General features: G+C 34.4%; 1 protein-coding gene across 8 annotated transcripts in view; it reads right to left on the bottom strand.

The window, feature by feature from the left end:
- The window catches only part of WDFY3 (WD repeat and FYVE domain containing 3), a 234046-nt gene that overhangs the window by 137557 nt on the left and 73596 nt on the right, over positions 1-22893 (bottom strand). For 5 of the 8 annotated variants that reach the window (XM_038582230.1, XM_038582234.1, XM_038582232.1 and 2 more), the window contains exons 4-9: positions 20998-21051; positions 17233-17342; positions 13263-13424; positions 8570-8762; positions 6748-6934; positions 4511-4677 (exon numbers count right to left, since the gene is read on the bottom strand). In XM_038582230.1, the coding sequence (XP_038438158.1) occupies positions 4511-4677; positions 6748-6934; positions 8570-8762; positions 13263-13424; positions 17233-17342; positions 20998-21051 (873 nt within the window). The remainder of the gene's footprint in view (positions 1-4510; positions 4678-6747; positions 6935-8569; positions 8763-13262; positions 13425-17232; positions 17343-20997; positions 21052-22893) is intronic. The other 3 variants (XM_038582233.1, XM_038582236.1, XM_038582237.1) reach the window with 1 other exon arrangement.

The following is a 22893-nucleotide window of genomic DNA, read 5'->3' as shown; positions in this document are numbered from 1 at the left end:
AAAAGGCCAAGGAGTATCAAGAATGCAAGAACAAAAACAGGGGGTTGAAAATTCTCTACATTCCAGTTTCTCTTTATAATTACCACACTAGAACTTCCATAAATTTTCATTTGAAAACGCATTTTGTTTTCAAGCTAAAAGTGTGATTTCTTTACATATACGTTTTTTAAAGCCATTTATGGCTAACTACTAGCTATGTTCAACATCTGATTTTTTTTTTTAAGATTTTATTTATTCATGACAGATACAGAGAGAGAGAGAGGCAAAGACATAGGCAGAGGGAGAAGCAGGCTCCTCACAGGCAGCCTGATATGGGACTCGATCCCCGAAATGGGATCATGCCCTGAGCCAAAGGCAGATGCTCAACCGCTGAGCTACCCAGGTGTCCCAACATCTGATTTTCAAACATCTGATTTTCTCATTTGCCCACCAAATGAGAAAAAAAAAATCTACATACATAGCTCTTGTGAGGCAAATTAATAAAATTAATTATAAAGAAATTAACACATAAAGTATTTGAAGCACCCAAAACAAGTGTTTGCCTCTAAAAACTGTCTCCAGGTTCACAACTACTAGGAGTATAGGGCATTTGCCAGAGTGAACAAAAATTTAACCTAGTACCAAGAAATTAGCATAGTCCATCATTTCTTATCCAAAACTAGATTAATAAGATATCTAACAACAGAAAAAAAAAAAACAAAAAACAAAAACAAACAAAAACAAAAACAAAAAACAAGAAAACCCACTAAAACCAAAAATCAAACTTAACAAAGTCATAGTTAAAAATGGGTAATATTTAAAAAATCAATTGCATTTCTAGAAACTAGCAACAAGAAATCTGAAATGAAATTAAGAAAACAATTCTGTTCACAATAGTATCAAAAAGAATAAAATATTTAAAGGTAAATTTAACAAAAGAATTGAAAATCCTGTGCGATGTACACTATAAAACTATAGTTGGAGAAAATAAGACCCAAATAAATGGAAAGCTATATATATTCATGGATTGAAAGAGTCAATATCATTAAGATGCGAATTGTTCCCAAGTTGATCTACATTTAATGTAATCCCAATCAACTCCTAATCTCAAGAAGCTTAGTTTTGTTTTTAAACACTGACATGATTATTAAATATATATGGAGTTCAAAGAATGCAGAATAGCCAAAGTACTTTTGAAAAGAACAAAATCAGACAACTTAAATGACTCTATTTCAAGAGTCGCTTTAGATAGAGAGTCAACACTTTATAGTACAGGCTTAAGGACAGACATATCCATCAATGGAGCAGAACTGAAAAAGAATCACAGATATCTGGTTATACACAGTCTTTTCAACAAAAGGTCATAGATGTCCATACTGGAAGAAAAAAACCTTCTTTTCTACTATATATATAAATTAAAAGGTATCACAGACCCTTACAAAAGTTATCAAAATATGAAACTCCTAGAAGAAAACACAGATCTTAGTGAATTTGGGTTAAAATTTTTCAATTCGAGGTAAAATATACAAAATAATTTTTTTCAAAATATTTTTAAAATGATAAGTTGGACTTCATCAAAACTAAAAGTTTCCATTCTTCTAAAGATGCTACTAAGAAAAAAGGCAAGTTAAGACCAGGAGAACATACTTACAAAATATGCGTAACTTTTAAAAGATTTATCCAGAATATTTAAAAGACTTAAAATCCCAATAAAAAGAGCAATCCTATTGAATACTGGGCACAGACAGAGATCTGAACCAAAGTAGAGATACAGGTGGCAAATAAACACATTAAAAGGTCCCTGAAATAATTTCAAAAAATGCAAATTAAAAACACAACTAGATACTACAACACACTCACTAGAATATCTAAAATTAAAAAGACTAACACTACCAAGTGTTGCTGAGGATATAAAGCAAACTTTCTCACATTGCTGCTGATGGTAGTGCAAATGGGATAGCTACTTTAGAAAAAATTCTGGCAGTTTCTCATAAAGTTACATATTCATATGACCCAGCATTCTACTGTGTGGTATTTGCCCCAAAGAAATGAAAATACATGTCCCCACTAAGACTTGTTTCATATAAATGTTCATAGTAGCTTTATTCATGATAGTTAAATAAATGCCATCAGTTGATGAGGAGGCAAACAAAGTACAAGAAATCCAAATAATGAAATACTATCCAAAAAAGGAACAAACTTCAGATACATGCAATAACATGGATAAATCATAAAAGTGAAAGAAACTGGATACAAGAAATTATATACTATATGATTCCAGTTTATGAAATTCTAGAAAGGCTGAAACCAAAGTAGATCAATGATTGCCAGGGCAAGCGGGTAGGGAAGCGAGGATTGTAAAGGGAAACAAATTTTTAGAAGGATTGGAATATCCCATATTATGATTACAGTGGTGATTACACAAGCACATATACTTATGAAAACTCATCAAATTCAACACTTAAAATGAATAGATCTGAATATATGCAAATGATGTCTCAATATTGTTGACCAGGAAAAAAAAAAAGCCATTCCATATTCTCTGTATATGAAACAGAGCTATCTCCTTTAGTCTGCACAATAACTCTACAACGCAGGCTACAGGAAATATATTTTTGGACTTATAGATGAAACTGAAAATGATCTAGCTGATCCATTCACTTTATAGACTATTATTACATCAACTATTCTGAAGAAGAAAGGGATGATTTAGAAAGGTTGAATGACTCATGGTCACCTGAATTCTGACTCTGGGGGCACTGTCCTTTTAGTTAACTGCACTTTCGTAGACATCAAGTCACTAGATTCTCCCAGTAACCCCAGTATATGTGGTTATCTCTTTTACAGATGAGACAATATAAGGAAAACATATGAGGAAGGTTAACTGTGCTGCATTAATTCTCTCATTACAAAATTATGCTATTATAACTATTATTTCAGTATCATGATTAGATTGATTAACCAAAACAATGAAGTTTAAAATAAGATATATGCTGTGAGCTATTTTTAAATTAACTCAAAGAAATAGTTAATTGTGGAATATTCAAGCTACAGTCTATAAATTAGAAGTTTTTTGAGACTCTTATTTTTTTCTTAGTGTTAAATAAAGTGAAACCTTGAACTTCTCGGTAAGATATGCCTGGAATTCTAGTTATTGCATAGAGACTCACTTGAAAAGTCCTATATAGCCTACACAATGAGGGTACAATTTACTATAGGAAATCTGACAACTCCAATCTAAGTCATGACTTTTTTTTTTTAAGATTTTATTTATTTATTCATGAGACACACAGAGAGAAAGAGAGGCAGAGACACAGGCAGAGGGAGAAGCAGGCTCCATGCAGGGAGCCCGACGTGGGACTCGATCCTAGATCTTCAGGATCAGGCTCTGGGCTGAAGACGGCGCTAAACCGCTTAGCCACCCAGGCTGCCCTAAGTCATGACTTTTGAATATAATTTTCTCCAGTAAATTAAATTGAGGACTTTCTAGTAAATCCATTTCTCTTCACTGAAGAAAAAGATTTATAACTGCTGACTTCTATGTAATAAAAATACATAGATAACATACTGTGATACTTAAATAACCAGACAGGTTGATATTTTCTGGCTAGTGAAATTTTACATGTAAATATCGTAACTACCAAATATGTAGTAAGTGACAATCATAGGAAAGAAACTAGAAGAGGCCTTCAGGCTCAGATCTTTCAGAACAGTTATGCAGTTAAAAAAATTAAACAGTAAAACTTGCTTGCACTCTTACATAACTAAATGTTACTAACTAAACGAGTTTTCTTGGTTAAAAAATCACTAGATGAAGAGTCAAAGTTAGGAAATGTGAATTATAAAATTTATTCTCCAGCCTGAAAGAAATAATATAACGTCTTTACAGGGCACCTGGGTGGCTCAGTCGGTTAAGCGTCCAATTTTGGCTCAGGTCATGACATCAGGGTTGAGATCCAGCCCCTGGTCAGGCTCCATGCTAGGTGTGGAGCATACTTAAGATTCTCTCCCTTTGCCTCTCTCTGCTCTTCTCTTTCTCTCTCAAAAATAAAAAGTCTTTGTACCTATTTTTTAAAATATAAGCATTTTCACCTCTGCTTTCTGTTTATATCTTATATAGAGATAAGCATGGTGATCAGAAAGTGAATCAAGTTCCAACCACATAATCTAGAAATGCATTAGCAGCCAACATTCAAAAAGAGGATGTTTAGGTTATTAAGCTGTTTAAATGTTAAGATGAAATACTAAAATGTAAATTTCATAAGCTGATTCTTACAGTATTTTCATAATATACATTGTTTTCAAGTATTAGATCTGGTAACGTTGTCACTCAAGAATTTACACCATAAATAAAGCATAAACTCTGATGAATATATAGTATTGAATAATGTATATGAATAATAGCCTATTACCTTTCTACATATAACAAGGAGTACTCAAAGTTAAATTTATTTATTTACTAATTTATTGTTTCTACATCTTTGAGTGGTCCAGAATAGGGAAAAAAAACAAAAACAAAAACAAAACTCACCTTTCCCTGCAGGCTGAGGTACTGCAAATCCAGGCAATAAAAAGGGTGCTCCTGTGGTAATACCAGCTGGTTTTAGTTCATTGACACCATATGTTGTTAGGGAAGTTATCAGATTAACCAGATCTTTCAAGGCATCTTTGGATTCTGCTTCTTTTGCTTGTTCCAATCTAGGAAAAGTATGGTTTAGTAAATATTTTTTCTCTTTTGCTGTATATTCAAATTTAATGTAGAAATTTTCAATTTGCATATGCAATAAATGTATAAAGTACTCCAAAAAGTTTCTTCATACAATTTTTCCTTATATAAAAACAAACTATTTTTTAAACCTACAAATTTCATTATAAAGACATTACACCACAACGAAAGAAAATTATGCCAAATATGCTAAGACCTCATATATATAAGTGCTGATCTTGCCTTTAACAGTGTTATTTTAGGTAGATCGCTAATCTTTGATAGAAAGTATCTATAAAATAAAAGAATGACATGAAATGTCTCTTAAATTCCCTAAAATTCTTTTTTTTCCCTAAAACTCTAAGATTATAAAGTTTCACTGTTTACAACTAAAAACTTTACTAACCATTTCTTTCCAAAGACATTTCTTTGTTAACAATTTTTAAAAATTAATTTCCTGGAAAGAATTTTAAATCTTTATCTGTATTTCATTAATTAAAGTACTGTCTTTGGAATACATTTAAGTAAAGTTGTGAGAGTCTGACAATTTTTAAAAATAACACTTGGAGTCATTATGGAATTATCTTTTGACTGTGGCTTTATCAAAAACACAAAATAGGGTGCAAAACTATCTTTTTTAAAGACTAAGATTTATTGGGGCTTCCTCCCTCATAGAACTAATTAAAGTTCTCATTAAAATAAAGCTGAAGAATGCACACAAGTAGGAAAAAAAGTAAAAGTAGTTTTAGCCTCACAACTCACTTTGAATAACCTGTTTTTTTGATTTACCCATGTTAACACAAATGTTTTTCCTTTAATATAAAATCCCTATACATATTCTTTCAATGGTCTTGAAGAGCCAACCACAGATTTGGGGAAAAGAAGGCACAGTCAGTAGAAATCAGAATATAGGAGCACTAATACACATAAAATTTTGTCTACATTTAGGATTATATTTTTATATTTTTGGATTAATAACCATAAGTGAAATTACACTCAAGGAGTATCAACATTTTTGAGGCTCTTGATAGTAGCTGATCACCTGCATTCTCAAAGGATTATACCAATTAACACCCCCCCTAAGTAAAGTGAAATGCTTGTTTCTTTTTTTTTTTTTTAATTTTTTTTTTTATTTATTTATGATAGTCACAGAGAGAGAGAGAGAGAGAGAGAGAGGGGCAGAGACACCGGCAGAGGGAGAAGCAGGCTCCATGCACCGGGAGCCCGACGTGGGATTTGATCCCGGGTCTCCAGGATCGCGCCCTGGGCCAAAGGCAGGCACCAAACCGCTGTGCCACCCAGGGATCCCGAAATGCTTGTTTCATCTATTTTTATGTCCTCCTTTATAAATAAGGATATATGTGCAAAATTATATTCTAGGGAACTGCTTAGTAGTAATGGCAACTAGGTTAAACTGGTGTCAGAAATAAGGAATTTACAAGAGTGCAGATAAAATTATTTAAAAGTAAGTTATGGGCGAGGAACAACTAGTAAGGCATTGAGTATTTTCTTCCTAAGAAATTTGCAGTCAGTCATTTTCCCAGGATACACATGAAACATTTGGGATGGACAAGGGGGCTTGTGAGACATTTTGTTTTATATATATATATATATTTGTAAGGTCTCATTCAATCCACGTAATTATTAATATTAACTATATTAATAAACCACTGGTATTGTAATAAATCCCAAAAATACAAGTAAGCACACAGAGTTTATACTTTAGGAAGATGCTGATTAGTTCATCTAAGCTCTTCTCCCACAGCTACTGCAGAGCAGATTTACTTCCACACCTGACCACGGACTCTACCAAGTAGAGTAGCCTGCGTTAGCCAGCTTAAACTCACTTTTTATTCTCTGTTGACAGACAGGAATAAAGAGAAGGGATTAAAGCCAACGAGATAAAAGTATACATTAAATAAGTGATTAAAAAATAATAATAAATAAATAAACAAATAAATAAATAATTCCTTTTTCTCCATAGTCCCAGACCACACTGTTTCCATTGATGAAAAAGACTGAGTAGACATTTAAAACATATTCTTAAATTGTGGGGGTTTTACCTAAGCAAGAGATCACAAAGGAAATTATATCCTTGCCATATCCGAAAATCATCCAAAAGAGTTTGGGAAACATCACTCGAATCTTTGAGGAAACAAGAAAGCCCAGCAAACATTTCAACAATTTCTAGGGGAGACAGGTCATCTGATTGCTGCATATTTTGAACACATGTAGATAAACATTCTTTTTCTGCAAAAATTAAGAATTAAATAAACATATTATTTATGTAAATTGCTTTAAAAAATTTTTTACTCTTAACCAGTGTTTAATAAAACATTAAATTTTTAATGTATCTATAAAATACTGTAAGATAAAGGTCACATGTTCTAAAAGTAAATATAAGATTCAAATTCACTGTAAAAGCTCTGTCTCAAAGTAGTAAACAAAGAGTAATACAACTATTGAAAAGTAGTTGACATGTATAGTTTTTACATCATATTTGGATGTTTTTCATTAAACAAAATGATTCCTTGCTGCCAAATGGTATTTTTAATCTTTTACGTCATTAAAAAGAAAATTCCAATCATTAGTTTAAAAACTCAAATTAGGGTGAATTTGGACCAATGAGATAGACAAAGACTTCAAGAAATAAAATCTTTAAGTTATGTTTGCCCTATATATTACTAATTTAAAGCACAAGTTATACCTTCTCACTGACTTTGGCAATTAAAGGCTTTTCAAAAAAAAGATTTTCTCTCAGCCACCTGCAGGCACATTGCAGGCCCAATTCAGCCTCGCAGTCAGAGGAACACTGAGCTTGGACCCCCAAGCAGGCTGTCACACACTCCTTAACTACAAGAAGTTTTCCCAGCACAGAGCCTTGTGGAGAGGTGCTGGGTGGATGTGACATCTATCACAGAAGCCCTTGCACAGCTGGGCAGGCACTAGGATGTAATGGTAACTCATTTGTTCTTGTGGACCCTTCTGACCTTTGAGTTAAAGCAAATTTTCCACTGAACACTCATAGCTCAGTAAAAGCATGGAGGAGTGTGAGTTCGAGCAGAAGCAGGTTGACTCATGAATCATGACCAAATTTAAGAATAGAAATGGGGTTTTGAATGAGGCATAACTCTATGATTTATTAGTTGTTCCATGAAATAAAACAGAGTGTAAACTATCAAAAAAAAAAAAAAAAGATTTTTCTCTCTCTTTAACAAAATTTGTTTGTCTAAAGGAAACTCAGTGTCACATAAAAAAGCCAAGAAGATTTAACATAGGAATGGAGGCAGGAAACATTTAATGACTGGATGTTATGAGTAAACAAACCGTTGTATTAAAAATTATTTTGAAAGATTTTCAGGAAAAAATATATAAGTGAACTATCTGAGATGCTACATTGTCTCTTATTTAGACATTTTGAAGGGTAGCTGACACTTATATGGGAGTTCAACAGAATCTACAATTCCCCCTTAGTGCTAATAAAGAACCATCTAAATTCATTTATGTCTCATTGCGCAGATACTTATCTACCTATTTATGAAGTATCTTCAGAAAGGCTTTAAATTATAGCATCTCAAAAAAATATTTTTTAGTAGAAAAGGAGGAAAGAATGGGCTGTGACACCGAACTTACATTATGATTAAACAAGACAATGAAATTATTTCAACTCTTGTAAACATCCTTTGTTGTAACATATAAAAATTTCTAACATTTGAAATGCCTCATGAATAAAAAAAATTTTTTCTCCTGGTAAATATTGTTTTTAATTCAAAATAAAATCAATCTTTAGAGGATTGAGAGAGAAAAAAGCAGTGTTGTCATCATATGAGGAAAATGGAAGAAACTTTCAAATAAACTTTCAAATAAACATAAAGAAATATTCACCATGAATATACTTCACTACATTGACACTAAGACCGTGACGGGATATGGTCATAAGGACTTCTCCAGCACTCTTCCTCCAAGGCAGGTTGTAGGGAGGGCACCAAGAGGTTATTGCACTGAATAAAAGCTGGAGATCATCTTTTTGAGCCAGCTCCTCCGCCGGAGAAACAAAACTGCAGAGTTTCACTAAGATCTAAAAAACACAAAACAAATATGTATTTAAATAAATGAATGGATGGGTAAAGGGAGGAGCTAGAAGAGGACTAGATCTTATTATTAAAAACTTGGAAAGTTCAGGGTTAGTATAAGTGATATCATTAAGCCACAATGATGGGTGTTCTTAACTAAGGCAACATTAAAAAAAAATCCATAATTCAGAAGTATGTTATGGTAAGACAGTAAGCCAGGCCTACTTTTATCAGCTTATTTAAAAACAACAACAACTCTGGTGTTTACTATCCTGTCTTCTCTGTGCTATTTTTTTTTAAGATTTTATTTATTTATTTGAGAGAGGGGAGAGAAAGAAAGAGAGAGAGAGAGAACATAAAGGGGAGGAGCAGAGAAAGAAGGGGAAACAGATTCTCTGCTGAGCAGGGAGTCTGACATGGGACTCGATCCCAGAACCCTGGGATCATGACCTGAGCTGAAGGCAGACACTTAACTGATTGACCACCCAGGTACCCTTCTCTATGGTATTTTTGCATACTGACTCTAAACTGGAATAAATCAATAGTAACTTTCAAGGTCAACATTTTGGTTTTCTACTTTGGTTTTTAAATTCTTAGATTGTCCTAGGTGAGACACAATTTTCTTCTTTAAATAGGACAGTTTTAGGGAGGTGAGAAAGTAAAAACAGGTCTGTAGAAGTATTTTTTTAAATTGTTCTTATCTCTGTACAAGTAAAAGGGGATATTACAATAATAAAATCATCTTTATTCAGAAGTATCTTTCAATTATGTCTAGTAGCCAAAAATCTTCTAAGGCTTGGCTTTCAAAGAAGATTTAAAAAACTTCTTAAGCTTTGGGATAAGAGCTTATCCCTTACCTATGATTTGCAGAATTTATATTGCACAAGGACTCAAAAAAAACCAAGAGCCACTACTTGCAAAATTCAGTTATGGTTTTTGCCTTCAGTGGATTTTTTTCTTCTAATCTTGACTCAGCATCAGGAGAAGTTAACTTTTCTCTTCCTTGCTAAAGTTTCTTTTCTAAATATTTTAAAATGCATATAATAATGAATAAAGTAACTAATTCATGTAAGTTTTATTCTTTTGAAAGACAAGTGCTTCATGAAATCTGAGTATTTCAGTATCTGTAGGGAAACTGCAAAATACAAAAAAAAAAGTATTTAAAATATGTTTTGTCTGAGATAGCTAGGTTTTACTTTTCCTATTTCCTTCAATGCAAAAATTTAAATAGAAGGGCTTTCTAATTCATAGCTGCCAAATATCAGAAAGGGAAAAAAAAAAGGACCAAGAATTTAAAGAAAGAAGATATTTACAAAATCAGTAAATACAGGCTTTCCCCTCCAACAGACATATACAAAATGCCTAGAGAAATTGTTGGATACTGACTTAATACATGTAATAGGTATTATCTTTTTCCATATGTGTCAAATGCAACAAAAATGATAATATGAAAAAAGGACAGTCAACTGCAACAAAAATACCTCTCCTCAGAAAGGTGTATTATCAATTACACTTTTCACTGGTTCTCACACTGCCCTTGTGATTAGAGAAATGGATGTCATTTTTCTAATTTGTAATATAAAAACAAATCCAAAAATAAAATATTTTTCTAAATCAAATCTTTGTTCTCAAAAATGAACTGAATTTAATTCCTTAAATTTGTTGATTCTTAAAAATAACTAGTTCTTGATCTTTAAAGGCAAAAATATTCTCAGAAATAATCTCATGTAATCCTTTTATTTTATAGAATAAAAAACCAAAGAGTCTGTATCTCAATTCCTCTTCTCCCATACAGTAACCATTTCTATTTGCAGGGACTCTGTTATTCATTCCAGCCAAGTGTAGGAGAGAATAACTGGCCATATCAACAAAACAACAACAAAACCCCACAAAACACACACAAAAAAAAAAACAAACAAAAAAATACAACGCATGCCTACATGAAGCAGTACCAATGCTAAGGTCCCAGGAAACCATCTGTCACATAACATAAACATAAGGATTTCATCTACCACAAACAACATGTATGCTGAAAACACTCAATAATTCTGTCTCCACCGGTGTTCTAGACAAAATGATGAATACAGTGTCCAGCCTGTGATGAGAAACTGAAATGAAGAAGTGAAAAGCTAAAGGAAGACTGGGTTAGGAGGTGGGAAGAGCAAGGCTCCCATCCCTGCCACACACCTGCTGTGCATCACAGCCTTGGCTATTAGTTTCTGTAACTTTAAATGGGGAGTTTCAGTCAAATTTTCTTTGAAGTTCCTTTTGGCCTTAATATTCAATATGCTAAAATGAATCCCACATTCCATTGGAAACACCCACTGCATTCAGATAGAAAAAACGTTTTTTTTAAGTTTTAGAAGAAATCTTTGCTATACGTATTTAGAATTAAATGCATAAAATTCAGCTTCTATTTAATGCCTAATATATTAATTTTTAGAAGGGTTTTATTGAAATAGGGACAGTAGCCTAATAAGCAAAGACTAACCCACTACATTCATTAGCAATGTCTTAAAGAAGCTTTAATTCCTATGAGATTTACTCCTTTGTTTATTCCCATTGCTTTTCTCAACCAATCTAATTCAGGACTCAGATAAACCTAAATAATAATCCTATTTCTACCATTTGCTCTCATCATCATTTTGTGGAAAAGAAAAACCTCTGAAGTCATGGGCTGTCTTGCAAATTATAGGAGATAATGGATGCTACCTAACCACTGTAAAAAGTATCCCAAAAAATCCAGTGTTCGAGAATTTTTTGTTGAATTAGTACTTTTTTATAATTGTCTCTTTTTTAAGATTTTATTTATTATTTTGAGGGAAAGAGAGAGAGAACACGAGTGGGGGGGAGGGGCAGAGGCAGAGGGAAAGGGAGAAACAAATCCCCCGCTGAGCAGGGAGCCCAGCCTGGAGCTCTAACCCAGCACCTTAGGATCATGACCTGAGTTGAAGGCAGATGCTTAGCCCACTGAGCCACCCAGGGACTCCATGTCTTTTCCTTTCTAAAATTGCCTGGGTTTCCCTCTCTCCTGTCCCTTCATGGCTCACACCTCCACAAAGCTCTACAGCAAAGACCCCAATATATGATGTGTGATCATCACCTGTACCTGGCTCCAGCTTATCTACTTCAGATACTGTCCTCTCTGCCACTCCTACTGACGATGGTGGCATTGGTGGTGGCAAGAGCAGCAATCATAGGGACTTTCAGTTCATGTCTACCACACCCTGGGCAGAGAACCATTGTTTTGTGTATTGTTCCACTTAATCCTCACAAAAACCCTTTAGGTAGGTATCATTATCTTTATTTCAGAGGTGAGAAATCTGCATCTTAAAGTTATGTAATTCCAGAGAACTGAATTCAAACAAGTGTGGTTTTTGTTTTTTTTTTTTAAATTGAGGTAAAAACACATAACACAAAATTTATCATCGTAATCATTTTTAAGTATAGAGTACAGTAGTGTTCATTACATGCATGTTGTACAACAGATCTCTAGAACATTTTCATCTTGCAAAACTGAAAACTCTACACCCACTGAACAACAACTCCTTGTTCCCCACCCTCCAGCTCCTGGGAACCATCACTCAATTTGCTAAGAGTCTGACCACTTTGGATTCACAGAAATAAAAGTATGTAGTATATGTCCTCTTGTGTTAAATGTGGCTTTTTTAGTACTGTATTAGTCCCACGGACAGACTGTGCTCCACATGTGTATAGTTTTGAAAATTTTCTCCTAAGAAAGGATATGAAAATGATGGCAATATTTTCAGGCTAACAACAGCCTATTTAAACCTTGGTTAACTGCTAATGCTATTAAAAGAAAACCAGCAACAGCAGTGAAGAAGGACTTTATAAGCAGGGAGCAGAGGAGGTGGTAGCAGCTACTAAAATAAACTGCCTTGTACAAGAAAAATATTTATAGGCTAGGAATTTCCTGTATTTAGAGCAATGAACAGAATCTCTTGATATTAAAAGAAATATTATCCCAAATTTAATATGATTGTCAATAGAAGTTTTTCTTGCTTATTAGTTCATTTTGGAGATGTTATTGCTTTATCAAAGGTACTTTAATAGTTGAATCTGTCCAAAGAAATAAACTTGTTAATGCCTCACTCCTTTACTCCTCAAAGTAAAAGTTCATATTCAAGAAATGTGACAGTTATATGAGATGAAGTCAATAATAAAGAGCATAGAAGGGGTGCCTGGGCTCAGTCAGTTAAGCATCTGCCTTCAGCTCAAATCATGATGCCAGGGTCCTGGGATTCAGCTCTACATCATGCTCCCTGCTCAGCGGAGAGTCTGCTTCTCCTCCCTCTCTGCCGCTCCCCCTGCTTGTGTGCTCTCTCTCTCTCTCTCTCTCATATAAAATAAATAAAATCTTAAAAAAAAAAAAAAAAGCATGAAATACTACAGAAAATGGAATAAGCAGAAATCTCTTTATGAGCGCACCTGCTTCATTTGAAATAGACTGGTATTGATGGGCAGGCAAATAGCACCCTCCATACCTGCACAAAAACTTTCTGGAGTAGTCCACGACGCTCTGCTAGAGGTAGCTCATTCTGTGCACCTCCAACTGCCTCAGGCACATGTGGAAGGTCAAAAAACAGATATAAACATTTAACCAGGGTGGAAGGCACTGACATCGTTGTCATGCAGTCCACGGTTTTCTGGAAAACAAACCAATTAATAAGTGAATAGGTAGACAGACAGATATAACTGCAATTTGTACTGCTAGGTAAGTTCACAAATTTTAAGCCAGAAGTTAAATCATTAACTCACAAATTTTAAGACAGAAAATTATATATCAGAATAACTTTTTAAATGCCTGAAAAATTTAAGAATGACTCTATGCTGACGAATATTCATTTTCCATTTAGACAAGTTTGCTTTAATCAAATATTGAGATGTGTTTGTTATTTATTAAGTTTGCTATTTATTCATTAAAAGGCAGCACGTTTCAAAGAACGTAAGCTTTGGGATTTAGAAAAAAGAAACTTAACCATAAACTTGGGCAAACTAATTTTGTTGGACCTCACTTTCCTCTCCTATGAAACAGATCCATTGACACATAAGTCTTAGAGTTAATATGTAACAAATGTGAGATATATTAAGCACTAAATTACAAATTACTAGTTGCTTTACTATCATTTTTATTTTATTACACATTCTTGGGGCTGGAAGGACACTTGGAAGGATACAGCCATCACTGACATACACAGAAATCTCTATATTATTTTCAACAATCCACCTTTATTTATGGTAAACCTTTCAGTATTCTTAAGAAGTATACTATAATAATTGCCAAATTTTTTCATGGTGCAGTTTGGAATAACAAGTTTTATCACACTGGAGATCAAGAGGCTGGCATCATCTGTATTTAGTTTAATAGCATTTTCATCAAGCATTTTTTGAAAGCATAGGGTATGTCTGGCAGTATGCTGGGAACTGGACATGTAATGAAAAAGTACCCCTGTCCTTCAGAAGACTGTAGTCTATTAGCAGAAGTAGGTTCATCAGTAACTATGATTTAATCTCTTAAAGGTAGAAATGACAGTACACAGAGGCTAATATAAAGGGGAGTGATCCACACCTCCAGGAATGGAATGTAAAAGTATAGGAACTAAGAGGGGGAAAGATCACCTGGAAGACACATAGGAGGTTGAACTATATGGTATACAGTATGTTTTAGGAACCTGAGTCCAAAACTGTTAACTCCTGAAAAGCCACAATAATAATGTCAAATCTTTAATGAGTATAAATCATAGAATAAGGCTATGAATTTTAATTATCTCATCTATTCCTCCATCAACCCTACAAGGTAGATTCTATTACTGTATGTTCCTTACTTTACACATGAAGCAGTTGAAGCTCATTACTGACATAAGCTGTCTTAGGTTAGAGAGCTGGTTAAATGGTCCCCAAGTGTATACTATGTATGCATATGGTCTCCCACACTAGTTTGACTTTTTTTTTGCTGGCATTGGAGAACCAGTGAAGTTTTAAAGTGTTACAAACAAAGGAGTAACAGAATCAGATTTCAAAAAAATAACTGGTGATAGTATAGATCTAAATTAGATAAAAAGGGCTAGAGAGTCAGGATAATTAGGAAACTAATACAGAAAACCATATGAGAGATGGGGCCTGAACTAACGCAGTAGTAGGGTGATGGAGAGGAGAGAGAAAGCCTAAAGAACAATCCTTTGGGGGGAAAAAAATCACAATCCCTTGCATCATCTGGACCCTTTCTACATCTCCAGTGTCATTTCCTCCAAGTATTTTAAAAACCCTTTGCTCTTCCCACTATGATTATTTCTAGTTATCCCATGTCTCCAAACACCTGATGATCAGTCTATTTTTTTTTTAAGATTTATTTATTTATTCAGAGAGAGAGAGGCAGAAACACAGGCAGAGGGAGAAGCAGGCTCCATGCAGGAAGGCTGACGTGGGTCTCGATCCGGGTCTCCAGGATCACACCCCAGGCTGCAGGCGGCGCTAAACCGCTGCACAACTAGGCTGCCCCTATTAATTTTTTTAAAGATTTATTTAAGAGAGAGATAGAGAGAGATAGTGAGAGAATGCCCAAGTGGAGGGGAGAGGGAGAAGCAGGTTCTTTGCTAAGCAGGGAGCCTGGTGCGGAGTTGGGTCATGACTTGAGCCAAAGGCAGATGCTTAACCTACTAAGCTACCCAGGCACTCCCTGACATTAAAGGTCTGACCACGTCTGAAGCTTTAATCCTTATCTTTCCTCCTACCCTCACCTACGAAATTTGTAAGGTTCACATTTCAATTTTCATAGTACTACGTATACCCCATGACTGCATTTTATAGGATTGTCTTCATCTTCTCCATCTCTGTCATCTACATGTTGATTTAGGACGCCTACAAAAAAGTCAACTCAAAATATTTAACACTGAATTTTCTTTTAAAATGTCTCTTTTTCTAGTTAGGTTATTACTAGCTTTCCCTTTACATTAGGCAAAATGGTATGATTTTTCATTCTCATTTTATAACTGACAGACTAAAAGTATAACTTGGTATCCAAACTAGTAATCAACATCATTTGTAATTTTTTCAAAAAGTGATTTGGTCTCCTGATTCTTTTCTTATACTTTTAAGGCAATCTGTCTATCTGTACACATTTAAGTTAATCCACATTTACTGACTTTCTACTGTGTTAGGTATTCTGGTAGGATACACTTTCTGTTCACACGTGAAAAAGATAGCATCTACAGAAAATATGAATAAAACTTAGAAATATCACAATTAAAAATGATTATTTTTACATGCTATTCTGAACCCAACCAAATTTTTTGTACAACATGGAGACATATAGCTACAATCAATAGCAAATAGAACTGACATTTTGATAGTTTTCTGGTATGGTCACAGATACATGAAACAGTGGGCCTCTTTAGGACTATCTGAAGGTTACTTAGGATAAATAAATACCTCTATTTGCCCAGGACTCAAGGATTGTCTGGGATGTACGGCTTGCAGGCTAAAATCTGGAAAGTCCCAGGTACATCAGAGCAAATTGGTCTGATTCCTTTTGTGATGTTGAGAAACAAACAAACAAACCTAAACCAGCAAACAAAAAAGGGGATTCTAAAGGAAAAAACTCCAAGTGCTACTACTTTAGGCTAGTGATTAGTGTCAGGACATGGTTACTAAGGAATATGCATTGTTTCCGCTGTGGCCCATCACTGTAGAACAGACTAGTGTCACAGCTACCTTTGTAAATTCAATTATTAAATGATAGTTGTTTGAAAAGCCCACTGTAATAACCATTCTCAAGAGTAGTACTAACTTTGCTGGGTAATTCTATTTGGAACTGTAGAAGGCTGCAAAAACCTCTTGAATGTCCACCTCACAGACCAATAATCAGGTATCCAAATAGCTCATCACCAAGTAGATGCAATACAGATCATGGCAGATATTTTAAAGGTGATTGGTGGGGCAGGGGGCAATCTCCAGAATAGATTAAGCAGGAAGGGAATATATATTATCCTGAAAATGTCAGTATTCCCATATTTTCCATAAAAATTAGAAAATTTAAAAGTATTTTCAATGTCATTTATACCTTATTAGTGAAGTGACCTCAGATGATTCTTCTAAGGCAAGTTCCCTAACATGAGTTACAGAAGTGTTGGTCTGGGTCCGATGGAGCCAGAGCTCCTGGGCTCCTTGTCTACAGTCACAGGAAGTCCACTGCTATGCCTAGGATGGTATTGTGTTCTATACGCGTGTTATGAGGTGACAAAGATGGAAAACACTGTTTAAGTTAGGCATTTCTTCAGGTTTATGTTCTAAAACATAAACCTCCTCATAGAGATGCTGTAAGCAGCATGAAGTAAAATGTAAGAAAGATTAAAAGAATACAATGGTTATATTAAAATCTTATTTGGATACGGTGATAAATTTCACAAAATTCCAAGAGGATAAAAAAAGTAGTTACCAAACATAAAAACAACTTACCTGACCAGAGGATGCTAACAAATTAATTGTTGTCAGAAGCATCCAACCTCTACTGGCTTCTTCACTCTGATTGATTTCTAGAAATTGGACTATGGCGCGACTTGCAGCTTCTATAAAACCAAAGAAAAGACATAAGGTGGGGGGTATCACATATAAAGAGGTTTTTCCTTAAAACCTGCCGAAAAACGATCATTTAAGCACATCTTTATATCAACACAATTACATGCTCTATGTAAAATATGTTAAAAAGAGTAATATTTTAATGTATATCTAGGCCCTTAGTATATCATCAGATCAACACAAAAACACAGAAGTCAACCTATAGATTTTAGGGATAGTTACGTCATGAGCTAGTCAAAAAGAGTCATGAGAAAGGTAAAATTTGAGCTAAACGTACCTGGAAAATAAGGATACGTTTGTCTAGGAAGTGGGAGGGAAGGCAGGGAACAGAGAGATTAAAAGCACAGTATTAAAACAAAAGTGAAAATAGAAGACTGAGCCTAATATGCAAGATCAAGACAAAGAACTGTAATAACACTGGGTTAATATTCTACAAGAGCATTTTGAGAATTAGAGTCTAGTATCAACAGTAGTGATAGAAAATCAAAGCCAATTTAGGAAGGAAGGTAATCTAATGGCTGTATTTGACTCTCTGAGCAAGAGAAAGCAAATATAGTTTTTTTGAGCAAAGTAGATGATGAAAGGATCATTCTCAGACTATTTAGTGGTGATGTGTAAAATAAACTGGAAGGGCAAAGACACCTGGTGGAGGTGACACAAATCATGAGGCTGCCACAGTGATACACGTGAGGAGGGACTTGAGCAGTTGACAGTGGGAATAGTGTCATGCACAGCACGGTACCATTGGAGCAATCTATGAAAGTAAATTTAGTCATTTACGGTTTCAGAGGTAAGGGAAAAAGGACAAATCCCAAACCATGTGATTAATTTCATCGGCATAGAGTTCATCAATTTTTATATCAATAAAGGAGATGAATTAAAGTTGTCAGAAAAGAAGCCCATCTGTTCACATATCAAACCAACCTAATAAGTTGCTAATGTACACTTAACACACATGATAAAAATGCAAAATGCAGAATAAATAGAATTTAGGTTGCCTTAGAGGTATTTTTTTCCTCCATTTAAGAAAATCAAGATAAAAGTGTTTCATAAAATAATTGAATGAATACAAGACTTACATAGGATACTATGCTAGGCATATTTCATCTTTAAAAACTTTGAAAGAATATTTTAATAGTAAAAATAAGCTATCTAAAATTTTTCCTAAGTCTTAATTGTAGAACACTCTTTAAAGTACTTGAGGATTTAGCTCATTTAATTTTTACAAGAATCTTATGAGTTATTTTCTATTCTTAAGCCTGTCATAATAATACAAATTGAGAAATGGAGAGGATGAGTAATATGCCTAGAACCACATAGCTAGTCAGTGACAAAACTTATATTCAAATCCAAGCTGTCTAGCCTGTAAGAGATAAAGATAGTGATTAAATAAAAAATTACTAGAAAAGAGGGAAGCCAACAGAAGCCTGGCTTATTTCTAATATTTCAACATCTTAAACGTGTTGAAATTATTGTATTCATATTTTCACTGATTTATACCCTCTTGCCCCTCTCTGGAGAAAAAAAAAAAAAAAAAACACCATGGGAACAGACTCCTTCTTGTCTGCCTTGTTCACACCACCAGTCCCTAGTATAAAGTACATCTCTGGTACTAAGTGGGTCCTAGACACATATCTGTTAAATGAGTGAACCTAAAGAGATCAAAGAAGGACACTTTGAGCTCAACTTACTACAAACATCAAGAGTGTTTGAGTTTACTGTGGATAACAAAGATTCCTAAAAGTTCTGAGAAGGGGAGTAACAATATAAAGAAAGCAACATTCAAGGCTAGTTAAATTTTGAAGGTCTCTCTAGAGAGGGAAGCAAACAAATAAAAGAATGCCACTGAGAAACATACTTTAGCAATTGTGGTTTGAGACCATTGGTAAATATGGATTTGCAAGTTTTCCTGCAAACCTGTAATGGACCAGGTTTTAATACTACATTACATAAGCTCCCTTTCCTTGATAGGAATTACATGCTCATGTAAGGAAGAGGACTCCTTTCCAGTGAGTAAAATTCTCAAAGGCTGCAATGTTCTGCTTTCATTTCCTAGGCTTCTGTACAAGTTAGGCAACTTTGGTGTTAAATTGTGCATTTTCAACTTCGTAACTCAACATACTAAAAAACTACTTGCAGTCTTCAAATTGATTATTCCATTGTGAAATCAATGTAACAAAATTCTATTTCATAACAACAACAAAAAAGCTGATTAGTAAATGAACTGGTCAATACCACCTATGCTTCTGACAGAAAATTTTTAAAAGATGCTGAAAAAATAAACAAAATTACCTTCCCGGTACAAAAGCTAGAGAGATATAGATAAGACACATTTTGAGTGAATTTGAATGCTACCCATGTTTTTTAACATAATGCTATTAATGTTAAAAGAAAATTGGACAAAAAGGTATTTTCTGCTACTCAACAACTGCTATTCAGTAAGTTGTCAATTATGAACAATGAATGCTAATGCTTATTTTGAGAACCAAAACACCAAAAATGCACTCCTGGCTTGCAACAGTTCTATTTATCTGAGCAAGAGTGGGCATTTACACAAATGTGTGGTTTCTCTTGTGTTGGATGACAATGAATATTAAGGTATTCCTCAAGATCAGAACAGATAAATAATAGAGTTTTTAAAACTCTCAATGTTCTAATTGTTATTAAACATTACAACAATGGATTGATGACCTGATTAATACACATGAAAATATACTGAAAAAGATCAAGATAGTGTAATTATTAACAGTATCTAACAACTGTACCAACTTAATAACAACTACTATTCTTTTCTGAGAAGAATGTGGAGAAGACCTCATTGACAAATGATCTTTACATAACAAATGTATTCATAAAAACTATTTTACTCTCACCTACTTTTTTCAGTATGTTGCCATTCAAAACACCTTATTGGGTTCTTCCACCTTTTATTTTAAATAAGTGAAGAAGCTCATAGTAAAAGTATTTAATATTAAGTGCCATCTTAAAAATATTTTTTAATTATACTAGAAAATAATTTTAAATTAAACCTCCACAAATTATAGTTTCTTAAAACTTTGAAATAAAGACACTTCTAGTTAAAAAAAAAAAACTGCAATAGGAGCTTTCATTTTCACTAATATTTAACAATACAAATTTAAATGATTTAACTTAAGGTTATAAGAGTTAATGAAAGGAACATATTAATATTAACCCATCTTGAGAGTTGCCAATCATTTGATTCAAGCTTTAGTTTTCACACTGCATTTCAATACATACAGTTAACTGAAAAATACAGAAATGGAGTTAGCAGACCTCATTATTAAATGATAGCTGATTGACAATTTTAAAAGAAATTTACAGACAGAATGTAAGTGAATTCAGTTAGACAATATTGAGAACAATCAGAATGCAAAACTTGTTAGTGCAATACAATTTTTCCTTTGCATTTAAAGCATAGTCATTGTCAAATTTATGCAAGATTATAATGTGAAACACATCAATAGTATCATTATATATTTTCATTAATGAAGAAACCAAGCCCTAAAAACTCCTTCCCATCTCAAAAAAACTTCCACAAGTTAGTCAGAAAAATAGTATTAGAACTCAAAGCTTCCATGCTCTTTTTTCATTTGATAATACACAACCACACCTTGAGAAAATTACCTGAGGGTGTTGTGGCTTTGAAATCCTTGGAGGACAGCGGGGCACACTGTTTTTCTGTTTAAAAAAAGAGGCTGTGTTGTCTACTTGGGGATTCACTATGTTATACTAATCCCACCACAGATGCTACATAAGACACCAATTGTGGTAAGCATCCACCAGCTTCTCCATCACCAAGCTGCTGCCCACTGGGGATCACACCATTGTATTTAACAGCAGCACCTATTATGCAGTAATGCTATAATATAATATATTATATATTATAATATAATAAACTGAAGATACTATTTCACATGGGTGGCGATTTTTTGCTTCAATGACATAAACAGACCATATGCCCTTAGAACTAAGCAGACTGCATAGTCACACTTAACAAATACCTACAGGGGGTAGGAAAAAAATCTTAAACTCTATCTTGTACACAATATGACCACAAAATAATAAATTTTTTCAAATTAGTTGAGAGCCACTACATATTTTTAACAAAAGCCACATGGAGGGCAGCCCGGGTGGCTCAGTGGTCTAGCACCACCTTCAGGCCAGGGTGCGATCCTGGAGACCAGGGATCGAGTCCTGCGTGGGGCTTCCTGCATGGAGCCTGTTTCTCCCTCTGCCTGTGTCTCTGCCCCTCTTTCTCTCCCTCTCTCTCTCTCTCTCTCATGAATAAATAAAATCTTAAAAAAGAAATGCCACATGGAGGCAACAATCAAGAGAGAATTATGGGAAACAGAAAAAACGATAACTGTCAGGTTGCCCTAATACATTACACATCAGTCCTTGTACCCATTTTGCAGGTTTCTATTTTTACTACATTCTGATGGATAGATTCAAACAACAGAATTGCAGATAAGCATATCTTCCTACTGAGATATCTACAATCCATGTTAGAAACAATCTGATAGAAAGACTTTATATGTGGCTGGTAATTAGGTAGCAAACAAAGTAACAAGTACTTTACACCAAATTCAGAAGAGTCCTGAAAAAATAACTTTGCCATGATGCACAACAAATAGACAACAGAGGGCTCAATTTTTGGAGAGAAATTATATGCACATAAATTTTAGCAAAATTACTTTCAATGATAACTTCCTGTGACATAAAAGGTCATGTAAGGTATCAAAAGTAGCCAAACTCATACAAGCAAAAAGTAGAATGATGCTGAGGCCAGGAGAAGGAAGAGATAGGAGCTGCTGTTCAGTAAATACAAAGCTACAGTTACACAAGATAAAAAAGTCCGAGAGTTCTGCTGTAGGACATTTCACTTTGCGTGAACTGCGCCATACGCTAAGAATTTGTTAGGAGGATAAATCTCGTGTTATGTGTTTTTTACTACAATAAAAATCAATCAGCGATCAGAAAATGAGAATGGGATATACAAGAGGTAAGATGACTCAGGAGCCCCTGGGTGGCTCAGTTGGTTAATCAGTGGACTCTTGTCAGCTCAAGTAATGATCTCAGGGTCCTAGGATCAAGTCCTGAGTCAGGCTCCACGCTCAGAGGAGAATCATCTTGTCCCTCTGCCCCTCCTCCCAACTCATGCTCTTCTCTCAAATAAATAAAATCTTTAAAAATAAATAAATAAATAAAGGACTCAGAATGTCAGAATGAACCTAGGGATCTTGAAAATGTTTTACTAGAAAAACCAAAAGATCAAAAAATCTCCATGAAAGTAGTTTTTTAAAAAGATTTTTATTTATTTATTTATTTGAGAGAGAGAGAGAGAGAGAGAGATCACAGGCAGGGGTGAGGGGACAGGGAGAGGGAGAAGCAGATTCCCCACTGAGCAGGGAACCCAATCTGGGGCTTGATCCCAGAACCTTGTCATGACCTGAGCTGAAGGCAGATGCTTAACAGACTAAGCCACCTGGGTACCCTTCCATCCAAGTATTTTTGATAACA

This window comes from Canis lupus, chromosome 32 (genome assembly GCF_011100685.1).
Source record: "Canis lupus familiaris isolate Mischka breed German Shepherd chromosome 32, alternate assembly UU_Cfam_GSD_1.0, whole genome shotgun sequence".
NCBI classification, from domain to species: domain Eukaryota; kingdom Metazoa; phylum Chordata; class Mammalia; order Carnivora; family Canidae; genus Canis; species Canis lupus.
This window is presented reverse-complemented; position numbering and strand designations above follow the sequence as displayed.